Genomic DNA, 22515 nt, shown 5'->3' with positions numbered 1-22515 from the left:
CCATCACAGTAATGTAAAAACATTAGTTAAACTGAGTATCTACCCCTTCCCCAACTATAAACCCAACCGGCATAGTAATGTAAAAATATTAATTACTGTTATACAGTGTTACAGAAATTATGCTATATTGGCGTGCATATACGCAGCTGTCTCCTATCCAGACTTTACCGCTAGAGCGCTACTCTGTACCAAGATGGCGGCTCTATTGACGCATTCATGCCAAAACGCGACTGATTAAATAACGCGTTTGCTTCCGACTGTTGCAACTTGCTTTCAAACGAGGATTGATTCAATGTCAGTAAGTGAATAAGCATATTTATATCTCTTTAAAATTGGTCAGGCTGTGTGTTGACAGTTTTGTTTGATCACAATTGTTGGCTGAAGTCAAAGTGAAGTGAAATTGTTTTAGTACGTGAGTGAAATGTAGCCTACTTCACGAGTTCGGGATGATAATGGTAGTTAAACCACATATCCCCGTTTTTGCTTGGTTCTCGTCTTACATAATGGATTTATTCATATTTATTCAGCATTTGTGTGTTTCAAATTGAATATAATGTTTGTTTATGCTTAAGGTTTATGGCTATTAGAGCTGAATAGAGGTATTGTTTATATTTGGATATTCAGACATTCCCCTTAATAATATTTATTTCAGTAAAGTACTCTTTGCAAATTCTAAATAGGGAAATCATACAAGCAGCCAATGACTATCAAAGTACAACACTGTTCAGTGAATTAGATAGTGTTAATGTTGTTTAGAAGTCATACCTGCATGCTAATTCTGATCGAATATTCATCGCAACATGGTCAATACAGGGACTTCTAAATGAACGAACGTGCAAATATTAAACTAACTTACCTCTGTTGGAGCTGAGGTCTTCTATTGAGGTAAACTTGGTTTTATATTCGCACATTCCTTTACTTAACGTTCCCTTTATTATTTACTACGCTAGTTTGAATATAGGGTCTGAAATCATATAAATATGACTTAAACAACATTAGCACTATTTATTTGACTGAACTATGGTGTACTTTGATATTCATTGGCTGCTATGGAATTTGCAAATAATACTTTTCTGAAATGATATTAATAAGAGAAAGTATTAATGTGCAAATATTAATCCAACTTTACCTCAATAGGTCTTCTCTGCTGCACAGGTATATTTCTAACAATTTTGGACAGTGATCTTTAGTTTTTTATTGTTAGATTAGTTCCAGTTTTGTCTTTGCTACTGACTAATGTACAAATATGTTGCTGCAAAGTGTCCTGTAGAAAATATGAATGTAAAGGAGAGATCTGTGAGGAGTCAACACATTTAGGATGAGCACTATTTAATATATATATATATATATATGTATGTATATATATGTATGTATATGTATATGTATATATGTGTATATATGTATATATATATATATATATATATATATATATATATATATATATATATATATATATATATATATGTGTGTGTATATATATGTATATGTATATGTATATGTATATATATGTATATATATGTATATGCTCACCGGCCACTTTATTAGGTACAACCTTTCTACTACCGGGTTGGACCCCCTTTTCACTTCAGAACTGCCTTAATCCTTTGTGGCATAGATTCAACACAGTAACGTAGTACAGTGTTTCCCAACCCTGTTCCTGGAGGCACACCAACAGTACATATTTTGGATGTCTCCTTTTTCTGACCCATTAACTTCAGGTGTTGGAGTCTCTTCTGATGTTATGATGAGTTGATTCAGGTGTGTTTGATTAGGGAGAGGTTGAAAACGTGTACTGTTGGTGTGCCTTGAGGAACAGGGTTGGGAAACACTAACCTAGTAGACTAACCATGTTCCGTACACTTTTTGATTTTCCATGCACTCAAACGACCACTCCTCCGTCATTGAAGCAACGTTTGTGTGATCATTCTCTGGGGGAATTCCTACCACACAATCCAAATTTAGCTTGATGTCTTTTGGACCAGTAGTTTTTGAGAAAAGACGGGAAAAGTAAAGCCTCTGCATCTGTACGGAAGATGATCGGTATTAACGGTGTTTCGTACAGGATTATAATAGTGTTCCGTACAGGGCGCATAACTTCAATTCACCGGCAAAAATAGGCATTGTTTTAAGTCTTATTAAAACCCAATATCAGAATATAATATGATTGTGTTTATGTTAATGTTACATTTAATAACTTTTCAATGAAAGTTTGAAATGAAATAACAATACAATCATTTAATTTTTACATCATGTTTATTTTATTACAGCATGACAATTTAAAATATTAAAACATTAAATTTATGCAAATTAACAGTAACTGGACTGACCTTTATGAATATAAACATCTGCACAAAGATGATCCAAACAGCGTTTGCAGCCTGTCTGTCAGGCTTTCTCTGGCAGAGAGTTGCACCATGGGGTCATTCACTCACAACTGACGTTTAAACATCCCCATTTCTAAGCATTTATTCAACAAAAGATAATTTATTTAACAATTTGTGATAACATTCATTTCATAAAGACTGTAATACTGTGTGATGCTTAAATTAAATGCAAATGCTAGTCGTTGCTCTAAATGTCTCCCTTCCCAAGCGACACTCGCCCCTTTAGCCTGCCCACTGTCGATTTTCAAGCGCATTAGGTGGACGTAGCATTGCAGAATTTTCTCAGAAACATATGGTAGGAGGGTCTATGTTTTGCTCGGGGGTGAAAGAGTAAGAAATGAAGATTACAGAGATATATAGCTTGTCTACAACCCGTTAGTATTTATTCAGGGATTGGTGTTAAAAGGTAATCTGTACGGAACATCGTTGTGTACGGATCATGGTTAGTCTACGTTACTGGAAATATTCCTCAGAGATTTTGCTCCATATTGACATGATCGCATCACACAGTTGCTGCAGATTTGTCGGCTGCACATCCATGATGCCAATCTCCCGTTCCACCACATCCCAAAGGTGCTCTATTGGATTGAGCTCTGGTGACTGTGGAGGCCATTTGAGTACAGTGAACTCATTCTTTCACGCTTTATGACATGGTGCGTTCTCCTGCTGGAAGTAGCCATCAGAAGATGGAGACACTGTGCTCATAAAGGGATGGACAATGGTCAGCAATAATACTCAGGTAGGCTGTGGTGTTGACACCATGCTCAATTGGTACTAATGGACCCAAAGTGTGCCAAGAAATCTCCCCCACACCATTACACCACCACCACCAGCCTGAACCACTGATACAAGGCAGGATGGATCCATGCTTTCATGTTGTTGAGGCCAAATTCTGAGCCGAGCATCCGAATGTGGCAGCAGAAATGGAGACTCATCAGACCAGGCAACGTTTCTCCAATCTTCTATTGTCCAGTTTTGGTGAGCCTGTGTGAATTGTAGCCCTCAGTTTCCTGTTCTTAGCTGACAGGAGCGGAACCCGGTGTGGTCTTCTGCTGCTGTAGCCCATCCGCCTCAAGGTTGGACGTGTTGTGTGTTCAGAGATGCTCTTCTGCAGACCTCGGTTGTAACGAGTGCTTATTTGAGTTACTGTTGCCTTTCTATCAGCTGGAACAAGTCTGGCCATTCTCCTCTGACCTCTGGCATCAACAAGGCATTTGCGCCCACAGAACTGCCGCTCACTGGATATTTCCTCTATTTCAGACCATTCTCTGTAAACCCTAGAGATGGTTGTGCATGAAAATCCCAGTAGATCAGCAGTTTCTGAAATACTCAAAGCAGCCCGTCTGGCACCAACAACCATGCCACGTTCAAAGTGACTTAGGGCCTACTCACACTATGCTATTTTAAACAACGATATAACTGAAAAATTCTCCAATGTACTGAGCGAGAGCGCTTCTGACCAGCGCATCATCGATGACGTAAGCGTGCCCAGACCCGAATGTAATGTGAGTGCAGGGCGTCGGGGGAGACGAGAGGCGGGACCTGCAGGCTTTGGCCTTGTTCAAGGCAACTGTACATAATGTGAGTACGCCCTTAAATCCCCTTTCTTTCTCATTCTGATGCTCGCTTTGTGTGTATAAATATATGTGCATCTATTTTCAACTGTCAGACACCCACATGAAAATATACTATAGTAGTTCATAGTAAATACTACAGTATTTTTAACATGCTGACACCTCCAATAGAGATAGAGATGTTGCACAATCAGCTAAAGTGCTGCTAGAATTGGTTTGTATGTATGGGCCAGGGCCTGCTGAAGCCTTCAGGGGGCCCTAAGCAGGATTTTATTTGGGGCCCTATTGGTGCAAACAATATGACAAATTATCGTCCATCTTTGATTACTCGCACACCTTAAATCTAAAACAGGCTTTATTGATTTTATTTGCTGTAGCTGTGTTGGTTACATCATAAAATATATGTCTTAAGACAATTGTAGATATTATTCTGCAAAAACAACAGTTTATTTTCTAATTCAAATATCTAAAAAAAATCTATTAAAATTAAGAAGCATTTTCTATTTATTCGCATATCTAGAATATTAATAAATACAGTTGAAGTCAGAATCATTAGCCCCCCTGTTTCTGTTTAACGGAGAGCAGATTTCTTCAGCACATCTCTAATCATAATAGTGTTAATAACTCATCTCTAATAACTGATTTATTTTCTCTTTGTCATGATGACAGTAAATAATATTAGACTAGATATTCTTCAAGACACTTCTATACAGCTTAAAGAGACATTTAAAGGCTTCACTAGGGTAATTAGGGTAACTAGGCAGGTTAGGGTAATTAGGCAGGTTATTGTATAATGATGGTTTGTTCTGTAGACAGTCGATAACAAATATAGCTTAAAGGGGCTAATAATATTGACCTTAAAATGGTGTTTAAAAAATTAAAAACTGCTTTTATTCTAGCCGAAATAAAACAAATAAGACTTTCTCTAGAAGAAAAAAATATTATCAGACATACTGTCTGTTATGGGAAGCAGACGGACAAAGAAGGTGAGTGAGTTATTAACGATGTTTATTTACAATAGATGAGCACACAAGGAGAACGGAGGAGAAGTGAGTGGAGTTAGGTTGGTCTGATGATCCGTTGTGGCAGGTTGGATGACAAATACGGAGGAGGACCGAATGCACACACCAGAGGGCTTGCGGGGGAAGACAGACTGATGATAAACACAAGGCAGACAGGATACCGGGAACACTGGACAAACTAGGAGAGACAGAGAGCAGATAAGTACAATATACTGAGATCAAAGGCTAGTGATTACCAGGAGGTGTTCACTCAGAGTCCGCTTCGTAGGAACGAGACCGGACACTGAGTGAAGTGAGGTGTGTGCTTATGTAGTGACTATAAGTGATTGGGTGCAGCTGTGTGTGGTTAATACTCAGGTGATGGTGATCTTTGCGTGATGCTGGTGGAAGAGCCTGGCCAATCCGTGACACTGTCAACATTTCCTTGCTCTGTTATAAACATCATTTGGGAAATTTGGGAAAAATTCAAAGGTGGGCTAATATTTCTGTCTACAACTGTATATAGAAAAAATTGCTCAGTTTTTAGAAATAATCTTTTGAAGATGTGCTGTTGTTATGTCTGTATTACTGTGAAAATCCAATAAACATAATTATATATAAAAAAAGAGCACAATGTTTACGTTTTTTAAATTTCCCTAATATTTTCAGCCAAAATACCATCTACAATACTTTGCTTCTACAAGAATAATATTGACCTTAAAATGGACCTTAAAAAAATTTAAAACTGCTTTTATTCTGAAATAAAACAAATAAGACTTTCTCCAGAAGAAAAAATATTAGAGGAAATACTGTGAAAATTTCTTAAATCTATTAAACATCATTTGAAACAATATTTGAGAAGGGTGGATAATTCTGACCTCAACTGTATACAATATTTGACTAATTCTCTTCCATTTTAAAACAGCCTGAGTGCTTTGTGGGAACATCATCATTTAACTGTATACAGTTAAAGTCAGAATTATTAGCCGCCCTATATTATTAGCCCCCTGGTTATTTTTTTCTCTCAATTTCTGTAGACTATCAAAATAAAATATAGTTTAAAGGGGCTAATAATATTGACCTTAAAATGGTGTTTAAAAAGTTACAAACCGCTTCTATTAAAACAAATAAGACTATCTCCAGAAGAAAAAAATATTATCAGACATACTGTGAACATTTACTTGCTGTTAAACATCATTTGGGAAATATTTAAAGAAGAAAAAATATTTAAAGGGGGGGCGAATAACTCAGACTCTAACTGTATATCTTGACTTTATCTCACAGCTGGTTTCACACCTGCTTTATGTCTTTATTGTGACTTTAGTGATGCAGCCAATTGGGTGTCAGTATTCTGCTGTCAGGAAGTCACATGTCCTCGTCGACGGCTCCATGTGGCTCCGGAACCTTCTGGCTTTGATTGACAGGCCCTTCTGCGGCCGTTGTCCCAACATGGACATGCTGGAGCCCTGTACTTCAGCAGGCGTTTCTTCTGGAAGATTCTGAATGGAGGGTTCGAGAAGCTCTGGTCTTAATATAAGGCTGAGGACGCAGCAGATAACGGCAGACCCGCGACGAGAAGACTGGAGTACAACATCTCCAAACACAAGACCACTGCGAAGACTTTCTATACTCGAGACGACCACACAGCAAGGTAAGAGAGATATGCTGTTCTATCACTCTTATGAGGTTTATAAATTACATTTGTTCAACTCTGAAGACATTTGAATGGTTTTAGTCATGTTATATGCACAGTTTAGGGCTTTATCATATATTTCTTAAATGATATTTAATAGATTCAGGAATATTCACAGTATTTCCTCTAATATTGTTTCTTCTGGAGAAAGTTTTGTTTTATTTTGGCTAGAATGAAAGCACACAGCATGGTAAGGGTTATATATAATACGGTTGTATTTACTAAAGACACTCTTAAGAATTTTAATTGTAAATAGTTTTAATCTAATTATATTAATATTATAATAATGAATCTCTACAGGATGCTTTACAGTGATATATGTGTGCAGATACATTAGATTAGACAAAACTGATCAACTCTTCTGACAAAACAACTGAAGATCACACACGAGTAATTACTACACACAAATAAGTTCAAGTTATGTTAATATGATAACAATTAGGTGGCATGGTGGCTCAGTGGTTAGCACTATGACCTCACGGCAAGAAGGTCGCTGGTTCGAGTCCCGGCTGGTCCAGTTGGCATTTCTGTGTGGAGTTCTCCCCATGAGAACACATGCGCTATAGGGGAATTGATTAACTAAATTGGCTGGAGTGTATGAGTGTGTGTATGGGTGTTTCCCAGTACTGGGTTGCAGCTGGAAGCGCATCCACTGCGTGAAACATATGCTGGATAAGTTGGCGGTTCATTCCATTGTGGTGACCCCTGATGAATAAGGGACTAAGCTGAAGGAAAATGAATGAATGAAAGTGATTTATATTGTTAAATATGGTAACAATTATCATACAAAAAATAGTATTTACTGTTATATTTACTAAAAATCCCGCTTAAGAGTTTTAGATCTTGCATTTATTCAACAGTCAAGTCATTTGAATGGTTTTATTCATTTTTTATGTATATAATTGATAACATTTTATAAATATGATAGCAATAATCATACAGAAAAATGTAATATTTGCTGGGACTCCTGTTGAAAACTCAATTTAACCAAAGAAACTAGTCAAAAATGTTTGATTTATTTTTTAGAGTGCAAGTTAAAGGGTTATCATTAGATTTTTTATTGATAATAGTTTAGTAGTTGTCATATTAAAGTAATCATCATTTAAAGTGGATCAAATCCTTTAACCTTTTTATTTAACAACACAGAAAGCCTTATAATAGAAAAATAAGCCAATAAAAAAAGCAAGATATTTTGTTTTCAAGTTTTTCATTGTATTTTTTACACATTCTCAGTTCTTTAAAATATAATAATCAATATTTTATAGTAAGCAACCAATGTTTTTACAGTAACGTACAACATTAACATTTAGCAGGTTATTCTTCGTTAATTTAGTATTTATTATTTTATAATTGTGCCAAAATAATATTTTCAGTCCCTTTTCAGTTTTATGAGTCCTATAGTTTACTAGATTTTTGTATATTTACACAGTAAAACACAAGAATCAAAGCAAATATCTGAAAAATTTGTAATTTTAGGCCGCAAATATAAATATATATATATATAAATATATATAAATTTACTGAATATATATATAAATCTCAGAGGAAATCTCTTTTGAAATCAGACATTTAATTAAATAAATGCACAAATTATGCAGATATATATATATATATATATATATATATATATATATATATATATATATATATATATATATATATATATATATATATATAAGGGATTTTAAGAAAGTTCATGAGTTTCTCTCATGCTTGTGATGATATCTATGCAAATTGTAATCCTTTTAAAAGAGTTGCACATAGTAAAAGCATTAATTCACTAAAGAAATTTACTTACTCTCTATTCACTTCAGGTTTTATTAAACACAAAAGACATTATACTGAAAAATCCTGGTGATGGTGATCAAAATCTACCTTGTGTCCAACATTCTTCAGAATATCTTCTTTTGTGTAAAAAAACTGTAAAAAATAAACTCAAACGGTGAGCAAATGTTCATTTTTAGGTGTATTGTCGCTTAAAGAGCACATGTCTAATAATGACAGCTGTTTCATTAGAGCTGAGCAACCCACAAACAACACGATGCACATCTACATTCCAACTATAACTGTATTTCAGAATCCTTACACTACCAGCTTCCAACATTCCTCAAAATATCTTCTTTTGTGTTCAACATCTTAAAATAAACACAATTTATAATTTAAACGGTGAGTAAATGTTCATCATTGGGGGTACTGTCCCTTTAAGAGCACATGTCTAATAATGGCAGCTGTTTCATTAGAGCTGAGTAAAACAAAACAAAACTAGCCTAAAAATGACAATGGGTCAAATGGCATGAGTAAAAGCACCAAATATGGGTTAAAAAGCAGTTATTTTCACACTGCTAGGCCATTTGGTACATGTGACAGGTGCTGAACATGTGCTCAGATCAGCTGTTGCTCAATGCTGTGACAACTTAGAGGGACAGTACACCCACAAGTGAACATTTATTCACCATTTACTCACATTTAAGTCATTGTAAACTGAATTTCTTTCTTCTGTTGAACACAAAATAAGATATTTTGAAGAATGCTGGGGGTAAAATCAAGCATGAACTTCTATAGTAGATCAGCTGTTGCTCAGTGCTTATAAATGAACCTCTTAAAGGGACAGTACACCCACAAATGAACATTTACTCACCATTTACTCACTCAAGTCATTAGAAACTGAATTTCTATGTCTGTTGCACTCAAGACAAGATATTTTGAAGAATGCTGGGAAAAATAGGCACTGACTTAAATATTAGATCAGCTGTTGCTCAGTGCTTATGATTGAACCTCTTAAAGGGACAGTACACCAACAAATGAACATAACTTACCATTTACTCACATTTAAGTCATCGTAAACTGAATTTCTTTCTTCTGTTGAACACAAGATAAGATATTTTGAAGAATGCTGGGAGTAAAATCAGGCATTACAGCTGATCTTTTATAGTAGATCAGCTGTTGCTCAATGCTTAAGATTGAACCTCTTAAAGGGACGGTACACCCAAAAATGTACATTTACTAACACTCAAGCGATTATAAACAGATTTTCTATGTCTGTTGAACACAAGATAAGATATTTTGAAGAATGCTGGGGGAAAATCAGGCGTTAACTTCTATAGTAGATCAACTATTGCTAAGTGCTTAAGATTGAACCTCTTAAAGGGACAGTACACTCAAAAATGAACATTAATCACCATTTACACATTCAAGTCATTATAAACTGAATTTATGTCTGTTGCACACACGATATGATATTTTGAAGAATGCTGGGGATAAAATAGGCACTGACTTAAATAATAGATCAGCTGTTGCTCAGTGCTTATGATTGAACCTCTTAAAGGGACAGTACACCCACAAATTAACATTTACTCACCATTTACTCACATTTAAGTCATCGTAAACTGAATTTCTTTCTTCTGTTGAACACAAGATAAGATATTCTGAAGAATGCTGGGGGTAAAATCAGGCATTAACTTCCAAGGTAAATCAGATATTGCTCAATGCTTAAGATTGAACCTCTTAAAGGGACAGTACAACCCCCAAAACTATCTCTGCTCTGTCCACTTTCGATGTTGAAAATTCAACTCTACAGCTGAACAAAGTGACTTTTATTAGCATTTTTGTCTTAATTTACATTAAAAAATCTGCAAAATAACAGAAAATATACTGCTGTTTTAATACAAGATTTTCATAGCCTAATATACAACACCAACCCAGACAATATATCACTTTAAACAATGACAAATGCCCAGAGAAGCCACTTTTTACAACTTTTCAAGGTTAAAAGTTGTTAGAGGAAAGATAAAGATCCCATAATGCATTTCAAAAGCAGAAATAAACAGGAAAAAATAAAAACATCAATCACAAAATACAGAGAACGGCTAATTTACAGATATTTTTGACAGGGTCTATCTACATTCCAGCTATAGAAGTGCACCGTATTTCAGAATCCTTATGCAGCTGTTTTCTCCTTCACTGTTTATATATTTTTGTTCCTGTAAAATCTCTATTTTCATTGATTTTAGATGCCTGAGAAGTCGGCCCAGCCCGTGATGGAGGAGGAGGTGGAGACGTTTGCGTTTCAGGCTGAGATCGCTCAGCTCATGTCTCTGATCATCAACACCTTCTATTCCAACAAGGAGATCTTCCTCCGAGAGCTCATCTCCAACTCCTCTGATGTGCGTTTATCAGAGTAGTTACAAATATGCTAATTAAGTTTATTTCAGTGTGTAAGAATACACTTTTAGTTTTAAGTAGAACATTATAGTAGATATTCGGCAAGGCAAGCGTGTTTATATAGCACATTTCATACACAATGGTAATACAAAGTGCTTTACACGAGCAAGAATAAAAGAAAAACATAAAATACAAGTATATGAAAATAAAATGAATTATTAAAAGCAGATTTAAATGTGTTCAAACAGGTTTTAAAGAAAAGAAATATATAATATAGCGATCAGTGGCACAGCTAAACAGATGTGTTTTCAGTCTGGATGTGAATGTGCCTAATGTTGGAGCACATCCGATCATTTCTGGATTATTAGTGTTGTCAAAACCAGTTTGCTACCAGTTATCAATACTGAAATTTTAAACGCATCCATTTCCCGTAAACATCTGAGCGCATTCTTAAACAGCACTGATTGGCCGTTGAGTTCACCTGCTCAACAGAAATGACTGTGATTGGCTGTGAAGGTCATCAGTTCACTGCTGCTGACTGAGTGCAAACACAGACACTCACACACTGGAGTATTTCAAAGCTGTGTGGGCACTTTATATCTTTTAAAGGCACACTAGATTTTCCTAGAAACTTAACTTAATCATACTAAATGTATTTTAATATCACTGAAACTTCCACACAGTCAAGGTGTCCGGTTCAGTATAGTTAGTTCATGCTGATGATGCAGTATTTTCAATTGGCACTGCAAAATATACTTTTCTTAGATTGTTTTTAACCCATTCTAGTCCAAATATCTAAAATTATTAAATCAAGAAGCATTTTCTAGATGAGCAACACATTTAGTCTTGTTTTAAGAATAATATGCCAAAATTAAGTGAATTTTCCCTTAAAACAAGCTAAATAATCTGAAAATGAGGTAAGGTAAATAATCTTGTTTTTTCCTTCAGACATTACTTTATTTACCCCATTGGCAGATTATTTAGCTTGTTTTAAAGGAAAACTCTTAATTCTGACTCATTATTTCTGAAAGCAAACACATTATTTTGTACTTGTCTAGAAAATGCTTCTTGATTTACGTATTTTTAGATACCTGGATAAGTAACAAGACAATAACTCTTAGTAAGAAAAGCATTTCTCAGTCATGTTTTCTTATGTGTCTCTAAAAACAGGCATTGGACAAGATCAGATATGAGAGTTTGACAGATCCCAGTAAACTGGATTCATGCAAGGACCTGAAGATCGAACTGATCCCAGACCAGAAAGAGCGCACGCTGACCATCATCGACACCGGTATCGGCATGACCAAAGCTGACCTGATCAACAATCTAGGCACCATCGCCAAATCCGGCACAAAGGCCTTCATGGAGGCTCTGCAGGCCGGAGCGGACATTTCTATGATCGGTCAGTTCGGTGTGGGCTTTTACTCTGCTTATCTGGTGGCTGAGAAAGTGACGGTCATCACCAAACACAACGATGATGAACAGTACATTTGGGAATCTGCAGCCGGAGGATCGTTCACTGTCAAGCCAGACTCAGGTAAGAGCTCTTAAAAAGTCTTCATGCTGAACAAATACATTTGTACTCAAATCAAATGCTTAAATTTAAAGGGATAGTTCACCAAAAAAATGAAAAATCCCCATCAAGCGGATAAAACAACACATATATTGTCTTGTTTTAAGAAATAATGACTCCAAATGTTTTTGCTTAAAATACGCAAAATAATTGTTTTTTGACATAAAATGATTCTGCTTTTCCCATTGGCAGATTATTTTGCATGTTAAAGGACAAAAAAAAAATATTTTAAGAAAAAACTCACTTAAATTTACCTCATTATTTCTTAAAACAAGACAGTATTTTTGGTTGTCTAGAAAATGCTTCTTGATTTAAGAAATTTTTAGATATTTGGACTAGAAACATGACAAAAACTCCACTGCACTGAAAAACTACATTAGAACATATATATTCATATATTTCCTAATTCATAAGAGCCCTCAAAGGGTTTCATTCCATACAAATTATTGCATACTCAAAAAAACTTTAACATATTTTCAATAGCAAGTTCATTTGTACTTAATAAACTTATTATTATTATTATTATTATTATTATTATTATATTTAATTTATTGATAAAATCAAGCACTTCCAAAAAGTAAAATTAAAGAGTAGGACTGAAAAAATAACTCTTAAGATTTACTTTAAAAAATCCTAGTAACAATTTGCACAAACTAATTAAAAAAAATTACAATCTTATATCAGTTCAACTTAACTTGTCAGTATTATGTCAAATTTACTTAATTTTTTTAGGAGTGTTAAGTTCAACATTAAGTAAAAGTTAATTGATTATCTTTACTTTTGAGTCTTTATTTATTTAAATGAACCAATAATATAATTTTCTGGTTTTAGCAGAAGGAACATTGCTTTTATCAATTTAAATAAATCTTATTAGTTACAAATTAGTACATTTGGTGCAACTTGGTTAAATTAAGACACACATTTCCATGTGTTATTTCACTTTATTATAAGCAAATGTATTTAGCAAGAGCAAATTTACCTTTATTAATGCTTACTAATGTCAGCGCTAGTGTTAGCACAGCTATAATTTTCTGAGTAAGGCGTCAAATTAATGCTGATAATAAAAATACCAAGACCAAAAGCATGAGTGCTACTCTTCTGCAAGGTTAACCTTAAAACTAAAAGACATACTCAAAACTCTTCATAATCTACAAACTAATGATGATCAAACTCTACTAAGACTTTCTCTCAAATTTAAACATCTAAGATTGCTCTTATTTTTTTTATATTTTTCTTTTAATTCAGTCCCTTGCAAAGCATGGGAACTATCCATTGTGGCATATCCATCTTTAAAACTTACTTAATATTACTAGGTGTGCGATGATTAGAAAATATTTAAATATTACGAGTAAATGAATAGTAATATTTAACTCTTTCCACTCATTTAATTTATTACATGAAGTAAATGTGTAAATATTAAATATGTACTTAGAAACTTCTAGCTATCCTTGACACTTAATATGACATTTTAAAATTTATGAGAGAATTTATCAGATTTGACTACACTAAAAATTCATTTCTTTTAGTGTAGACTGGGTGCCACAGTATGGACTTAGAAATAAATGACAACTGAAATGGCCACTGAAAACCAGCATCATCTGATATTGTTCTGATTGCATGGTGTCTTTAAGTCCTTAATGTAATTTATTTATTTATTTATTTATTCATTCATCCATGGCTTATTTTGCTTTCCACCCTTTCCAGAATCTTATGTTTGGGTGTTTTTCCAATGTAGAAGGCGCTATGTACTACATATCTCTACGTAAATTTGGAAACTTCAATTCAATTCCCCTTTATTTGTATAGCGCTTATACAATGTAGATTGTGTCAAAGCAGCTTCACATAAAAGGTCACAGTAAATAGGAACAGTGTCAGTTCAGTTTGTAGTGTTTAAGTTCAGTTCAGTTTAGCTCAGTTCAGTGTGGTTTAATAATCACTACTGAGAGTCCAAATATTGAAGAGCAAATCCAACGATGCGCAGCTCTACAGATCCTGAAACCATGCAAGCCAGTGGCGACAGCGGAGAGGGAAAAAAAAACTTCACTAAAGGCGGAAGTGAAGAAAAAAAACCTTGAGAGAAACCAGGCTCAGTTGGGCACGACCATTTTAATTTCTCCGCTGGCCAAACGTCTTGTGCAGAGCTGCAGTCTCAGTGGCGGAGGCTGGAAGCTGGCCTCAGTGAAGACTCGTCTGTCTCTGGAGCGTCACAGGAATCAGTCTCATCTTCTCCACTCTTCCATGACCATCACAGTAGCTGCTCAGGGTAGCTGCTTCAATAAAAAAAGCTAATAAAAAAAATCAAGAACTTCCAAATATCTCAGGTTTTTAAGTCTAGAACAAACGGTTTAGGAGTTATGTGCACCTTTGTGTTTTTTTTAAGTACTGTAGCACCCCCTATAGGCCAAATTTGGACGAGTCCTCTTATTTGAGTAGCATTTATATTTACTAACAATCTGACCAAGTTTCAAGTCTCTAGATCTTATGGTTTGGGCTGGCCAATTCATTTAAGGTGGATTAATAATAACTATAATGATAATCTTAATAAAATCAATATGCTAAACTAATAACATTAAACCATTATGCTAAAAATGCTCAAAAAATCATGTCTGATGTTTGCAATAACAGGTGAATCAATTGGACGTGGTACCAAAGTCATTCTCCACCTTAAAGAGGATCAGTCTGAATATGTGGAGGAAAAGCGCATTAAGGAAGTGGTGAAGAAGCACTCTCAGTTCATCGGTTACCCAATCACGCTTTACGTAAGTGGCTTTAAATTGGTGCGTCAACTGCAAACCTTCTAAAGTCCACATAGCACAACATAAAACTCCCAAAAATATCTTTCAGATTGAGAAACAGAGAGAAAAAGAGGTGGATCTTGAGGAAGGCGAGAAACAGGAGGACGAGGAGGTCGCAGCCGGCGAAGACAAAGACAAACCCAAAATTGAAGATCTGGGAGCTGATGAAGATGAAGACTCTAAAGATGGCAAGAATAAGAGGAAGAAGAAGGTGAAGGAAAAGTACATTGATGCTCAGGAGCTGAATAAGACCAAGCCGATCTGGACCCGTAACCCCGATGACATCACCAATGAGGAGTACGGCGAGTTTTACAAGAGTTTAAGCAATGACTGGGAGGATCACTTGGCTGTCAAGGTCGGTGAAAAATTCGGTTAGCTATTTAATGTATTTACTGGGGCACATTAATGATGCAAAAATATGACAGAATTAGCAAAAAGGCTAATGTTGCATCTGCAGTGCCTGGGTTGGCAGTGAAATAATCACCATACAGTGCAAACAAATACCTTTCTTAGCTAGTTTTTAGTCCCAATATCTAAAAAGTCTTAAATTAAGAAGCATTTTCTAGACAAGCAATTAATTTTGGCTTATTGTCAGAAATAAGAAGTCAAAATTTTGTGAGGTTTTTCTTAAAACAAGAGAATATTGTTTGCTTGTCTAGAAAATGCTTCTTGATTTGAGACTTATTAGATATTTGGACTAGAAAGATGACAAAAGCTCGAAGTATTTAGTATTAAAGGCATTTATTGCAGTGTAAAACCATAAAACAATCAATACATAATTTATAATAAATAAACAAACAAACGAAATATAATACACATTTATTTGGACTTCAGCCAAAATATAGGGTCAAAATTGATTTTCTTTTATGAGAAAGATAATATTCCATGAAGATTTTTTGTAAATTTCCTACAGTGCATATATAAAACCTTAATTTTTTAGAATGTAAAATGCATCGCTAAGACCTTTACTTCAGTTATAAAGGTGATTTTCCAAATATTTGAACCCTCAGATAGTTTTATCTCAGCCAAATATTGTCCTTACAAACCAAACACTATTTTACTATTCAGATGATGTATAAATCTGCTGCATTTCCAAAACTTGACACTTATGATTGGTTTTGTGGTGTAGGATCACATTATTACTATCTAGTCTAACTAAATAAACCATTAATCTTCTTGTCGTTACAGCATTTCTCAGTTGAGGGCCAACTGGAGTTTCGAGCTCTACTTTTTGTACCCAGAAGAGCCGCTTTTGACCTTTTTGAGAACAAGAAGAAGAGAAACAACATCAAGTTATACGTGCGCAGGGTTTTCATCATGGACAACTGCGAGGAACTCATTCCAGAATATCTCAGTAAGTGTCTTTATTAGTATTTATACTACAGAAGGATTTGATTGTGATTGGCTGAAGTAGTTCCGGCAGGTTTTAAGTGCATTGCAGCTCCATATCACCACGCTGAATGATTTGAGTTATTTCACAGTCAAAAATCACATTCAAACACAACAGAAGGCTTTAGAGGAAATATGGAAGACACTAGTAATACACACAGGAGATGTTTGAGGACAAAAACCAGACAAATAAACTCTCAATTATAACATTTTTAACAATGAAGTAGCTGTGGAGACCAGACTATAAGCAGAATAATGCACACGGGGCCACTGAATTATAAGAAAATAATGCACATCTCAGTTCGACATCGACTTTTCCTTTCTTATTTTAAGTAATAATACATTGTACAGTAGTCAACATTTAAAGTGGATCAAACATGTTATTTATAAAGCATTAAAAGGGGTTGTCTAGAAGTTGTAGGACAACTTTCAAAGGTTTTGAACCACTTTAAATGTTGATTACTGTATATCAATGTTAACCAATAGTATAAATGCTGAGTTACACTTTCTGTGACCACCTCAGGTGTGGATTATATAAGGCATAATCAACATATTGCTGTACTTTAAGGAAATTAAATGCATGATGCAGAAGAAACGAACCATCCATGTTTGATAAAAGCACATTTATTTTTGGTAACTGGGATCAAAACTGACTGGAACTAACTGTGTGCATTAAATATTGCACACCTTCTAGCCGATCAGAATCAAGTATTTCAACAGATCATGGTATCATTTCTAACAATTCAATTGTTCGTTGTCAACTATTTCTTACGTATTCTAAAGTAATTATACACTGTATATCAATATTAACTAGTTAAACATTCCTTCCAGACTTTATTAAGGGTGTGGTGGACTCTGAGGATCTGCCACTGAACATCTCCAGAGAAATGCTTCAACAGAGCAAAATCCTGAAGGTGATCCGCAAAAACCTGGTCAAGAAGTGTCTCGATCTCTTCACTGAACTCGCAGAGGATAAAGACAACTATAAGAAATACTACGAGCAGTTCTCCAAAAACATCAAGGTGAATGTGCTATTCAAGTAACTAATGAACACATAAATATGTGATATGCCCAAAATCAAGTGTTTCTTCCTCTTTTAGCTGGGCATCCATGAGGACTCTCAGAACCGCAAGAAACTTTCAGATCTTTTGCGCTACTACACTTCAGCTTCAGGAGACGAGATGGTGTCGCTTAAAGATTATGTGTCTCGCATGAAGGACACGCAGAAGCACATCTACTACATCACCGGTTAGTAGCTGTTCATTGAATTAACAGTCACTGTTATGGATTACAAGTAACGTGAGTTATGTAATTTGTTACTTGAAAAAGTAATCTGATTACATAAATTGCATTACCCATAATTAATGAGTAAACTAAATAACTTGCGATACATTTTGATAAAAGTAACTCAGATATTTACTTGGAAGTTAAAAAGTTACTTTACTGGTTACTTGAAAAAGTAATCTGATTAATGTTTACCTTAAAAGAAAACATCTGAGTTACATTTAAAAAAAACAGCAGGTATTTTAATTTCTCATATATTACAAGTAATGCAAGTAAAGTAATCAGATTACTTTTCAGGAAAGTAGTAACGTTTTTCTTTTTAACTTCCAAGAAAATTTAAGTTGTAAACGTATTGCCGGTTACTTAGTTTTCACATTTATCTTGGGTGATGCAAGTTATGGTATCAGATTACTTATTCAAGTAACTAGTAAAGTAACAGATTACTTTTTAACTTTCAAGAAATTATCAGAGCTACTTTTTCCAGAATTACAAGTAACGTGAGTTATGTAATCCGTTACTTGGAAATGTAATCTGATTACACAACTTGCATTACCTGTCATAAATGAGAAAATCTAAGTACAATACGTTTTGCAAAAAAGGAGCTCAGATATTTTCTTTTAAGCTAAAAAGTTTCTTTACTAGTTACTTGAAAAAGTTATCTGATTACTTTTTATCTTAAAAAAACGTCTGAGGTACTTTTTTACAGAAGTTCACATTTATTACAAGTAACCAGAGTTATGTAATCAGATTACGTTTTCATCTAACTACTAAAGTAAGAGGTTACTTTTTAACTTCCAGGTAAATATGTAAGTTACTTTTTCCTTATTTATTACAAGTACCACAATTTATGTAATTACTAGTTACTTGAAAAAGTAATCTAAAGTAACATTACTTTCTAACTTCTAAGAAAATATCCAAAATGTTTTTTCCAAAATGTTTTCCAAAAATAATTTTTCCAAAATGTATCGCCAGTTACTTAGTTTACTAATTTATTAAAAGTAACGTGAGTTATGTAATCCGTAATCTGATTACATAGTTTGCAATACCTGTAATAAATGAGGAAACTTTGTAACTTGAAACATATTTGGGAAAAAATTTTCTCAGATACTTTGTTTTAAGCAAAAAAGTTACTTTACTAGTTACTTGAAAAGTAATCTGATTACTTTTTATCTTAAAAGAAAATATCAGAGTTACTTTTTTTCAAAAGCTGGCAGTTACTTCGATTTCACATTTATTACAAGTAACGCAAGTTACTTACAGTTAGTAACAGATTACTTCAACTTTTTTCGGGGTTTTTTCCAAAATGTATCACTAGTTACTTCGTTTTCTCATTTATTACAAGTAGCACGAGTTATGTAATCCATTTCTTGAAAAAGTAATCTGATTACATAACCTGCATTACCTGTAATAAATGAAAGTAACTTTTCAAGTAACTACTAAAGTAACAGATTACTTTTTAACTTCCAAAAAAAATGTGAGGTACTTTTTCCAAAATGTATCACCAGTTACGTTGTTTTCTCATTTATTATGGGGAATGTAATTTATGTAATCAGATTACTTTTTCAAGTAACGTATAAAGTAACAGGTTTCTTTTCAACTTTTAAGAATATATCCGAGTTACTTTTTCTGTATCGCCTGTTACTTTGTTTTCTCATTTATTACAAGTAATGGGAGTTATGCAATCAAATTACTTTTTCATCCAAGTACTGAAGTAACAAATGACTTTTTAGCTTAAATGAAAATATCTGAGTTACTTTAAGAAGTGGGAGTTACTTCGATTTCACATTTATTACAAGTTATGTGAGCTATGTAATCAGATTACTTCAAGTAACTAGTAAAGTAACAGGTTACTTTTAAACTTCTAAGAATATATCTGAGTTACTTGATCTGATATATTGCCTGTTACTTTTTCTAATTTATTACAAGTAATAGGATTTCAGATTACTTTTTTTAAGTAACTAGTAAAGTAACAGTTTACTTTTTTAGCTTAAATAAAAATATCTGAGTAACTTTTAAAGAAAAAGTATTGCCAGTTGCTTGATTTTCTCATTTATTTACAAGTAACATGTTATGTGATCAGGTTACTTTTTCCAAGTAACAAGTAAAGTAACAGATTATCTTTAACAAAAAGTAATGCCGTTACTTAGTTTTCTTATTTATTACAAGTAACAAGTTACTTTAAAAAGTAACTAAGTACCACATTAAGTTACTTTTTAAATAAGTAACGCAAGACTGTAATGTGTTACTTTTAAGTAACTTAACCCAACACTGTTTTAATTCATCTTTATTTCTATAGTGCTTTTATAATGTAGATTGTGTCCGTCCAGTTGAAGTTCAATTCAGTGTAATGCAAATGTTACTTCTGACAACCGAAAAGCTGTTAATAGTTAATGTGAAATTAGTAGCCATATTCTTACAAACCTTAAATCAATCTTCCCTTCTAAAGGTGAGACCAAAGATCAGGTGGCGAACTCAGCATTTGTGGAGCGTCTCCGTAAAGCTGGTCTGGAGGTGATCTACATGATCGAGCCCATCGATGAATACTGTGTTCAGCAGCTGAAGGAATATGATGGTAAAAATCTGGTGTCGGTCACTAAAGAAGGCCTGGAGCTGCCCGAGGATGAAGAGGAGAAGAAGAAGCAGGACGAGCTGAAGGCCAAATATGAGAACTTGTGCAAGATCATGAAGGACATCCTCGACAAAAAGATTGAGAAGGTATTAGCTGCTAGCATGGAAGACAAACAATTTTAAAGTGAATACTCTACAGTACTAGAGATGCACCAAAACTGAATATTCTGGGTGCAAAAAAAAACATCCTGTGAGTAATCGAGAGCGAGTGACGGGATGCAAATTTAAGTATAGGAAATTACGTATTCTAGTAGATTACACACAGTCAATGACTGCAAAAAAATAGTAGTAATACAGCCATCATTTCCACTGGGTGTATTACTACTTTTTGATCATGCATATAATTTGATTCTGAACAGGTCACAGGTCAACCGTCTAATATCTTCAACAAAAAAATAAGCATCCTGCGAGCTAATGACTCAATGCAAATGCCCAAATAGAGGTGAATTTCAACCGGGTGGCACAAATGATGTGAAATGCACAGTGTATTACTATTAATTGCTTATGCATATATTTTGCACTCTAACAGGTCACCGTCTCCAACCGTCTGGTCTCCTCCCCCTGCTGTATCGTCACCAGCACATACGGCTGGACGGCAAACATGGAGAGGATCATGAAGTCTCAGGCCCTGAGGGATAACTCCACCATGGGCTACATGACTGCTAAAAAGCACCTGGAAATCAACCCAGCACACCCCATCGTTGAGACCCTCCGAGAGAAAGCAGAAGCCGACAAAAACGACAAGGCGGTGAAGGATCTGGTGATCCTGCTGTTCGAGACGGCACTTTTATCCTCAGGCTTTACACTGGACGACCCACAGACTCATGCAAACCGCATCTACAGGATGATCAAACTGGGACTTGGTAAGTTTATTGGCTACAGAAGTTAAGGAACATTATTATATAATATAGTCAGGGTTGGATTTGTGTATTGCATGTATGGGGAGCCTAGTTATGAGAAGAAATTAAATAATTACTATTAATATTAATAGTTTTATATAAAAACAGGCCTTTTGATGGGGATTTCCTAATTAATTCATTTTTTTATTATGAATTTGATGACCAATCACAGTTAAAAATATATATATTTTAAAAAGTATAGATAGCACGGCCAGCTCTAGGTATGGGCAGGGGTGGGCTGAGCCCACCAAAACATCTGTCTTGCCCACCTAATCAAATAGACGGCAGTATACAAATATGTAAGCAGTAAAGTGGACTCTGTTGAAAAAGGGGTGTTGAAAGCTTTGACCAATCATAATGAAACGCCAAACAGTTTGATTGGCTGTAAGTACAGTTGAAGTCAGAATTATTAGCCCCCCTTTGAATTTTTTTTTCTTCTTTAAATGTTTCCCAAATGAGGTTTAACAGAGCAAGGAAATGTTCACAGTATGTGATAATATTTTTTTTCTTCTGGAGAAAGCCTTATTTGTTTTATTTCGGCTAGAATAAAAGCAGGTCAAATTTGGTTCTGATTTACTTGTGTTAGGTAAATAATTACAATTAATTGAATGAATGAAAACATTTATTTTCATTATAATTAAAATATCACCCGCACTAAGAGAAAAAGAACTGGATGTTGGGTAAAATGTTGTTTTTTGTGATCTCTGATTTGGTAGTCAAGAAAACAAAAAGATTTAATTATATTTCATGTGTTTTTCTGTAGGCATTGATGACGATGACTCTGTGGTCGAGGAAATTTCTCAACCCGCTGAAGAAGATATGCCAGTTCTGGAGGGAGACGACGACACTTCGAGAATGGAGGAAGTCGACTAAAGAGTTTTAGTGTACAAATAAAATACGTAATGTAATGTAATTTATTGTTTCTGTATAAAACAATCCAAACATCCCACAGTGAACATTAGCTACTTTAAAGTCCTTGTAATTGCCTTTTGTGTCTGCTCTAGCATTTTATAATTCAAGCTTTCTTTTTGTAAACCTCAGCTGAACGTTTTTAATAAATGACTCCTTATAAATATAGGATCTGACGTCAGTTTTTATTTTGTCACAATTTGTTGCTATTATTACATTGAGAAA

The 22515-nt window shown here is 34.5% G+C and overlaps 1 protein-coding gene across 1 annotated transcript; it reads left to right on the top strand.

Annotated features, from left to right (window-relative positions):
- The first annotated feature begins 6499 nt into the window (after window positions 1-6499).
- hsp90aa1.1 (heat shock protein 90, alpha (cytosolic), class A member 1, tandem duplicate 1) lies at window positions 6500-22458 on the top strand. The gene is made up of 11 exons (XM_056445516.1): window positions 6500-6610; window positions 10663-10815; window positions 11984-12350; window positions 15012-15145; window positions 15231-15536; window positions 16370-16535; window positions 17402-17592; window positions 17671-17818; window positions 20301-20569; window positions 21012-21345; window positions 22145-22458. The coding sequence occupies exons 2-11, from the start codon at window positions 10663-10665 to the stop codon at window positions 22252-22254; spliced, it is 2178 nt and encodes a 725-aa protein (XP_056301491.1). The 5' UTR covers window positions 6500-6610; the 3' UTR covers window positions 22255-22458.
- Window positions 22459-22515: the final 57 nt, after the last annotated feature.

The sequence above is a fragment of the Danio aesculapii genome, chromosome 20 (assembly GCF_903798145.1).
Source record: "Danio aesculapii chromosome 20, fDanAes4.1, whole genome shotgun sequence".
In the NCBI taxonomy this organism is placed as follows: Eukaryota; Metazoa; Chordata; class Actinopteri; order Cypriniformes; family Danionidae; genus Danio; species Danio aesculapii.
The sequence above is the reverse complement of the archived record's forward strand: the minus strand, read 5'-3'. Positions and strand labels throughout refer to the sequence as shown.

Coding starts and splice junctions, on each gene's coding strand:
- hsp90aa1.1 (XM_056445516.1), top strand. CDS start 10,663: ATGCCTGAGAAGTCGGCCCAGCCCGTGATGGAGGAGGAGGTGGAGACG. Junction 15,146..15,230: donor GTTACCCAATCACGCTTTAC/GTAAGTGGCTTT, acceptor AATATCTTTCAG/ATTGAGAAACAGAGAGAAAA. Junction 20,570..21,011: donor TCGACAAAAAGATTGAGAAG/GTATTAGCTGCT, acceptor GCACTCTAACAG/GTCACCGTCTCCAACCGTCT.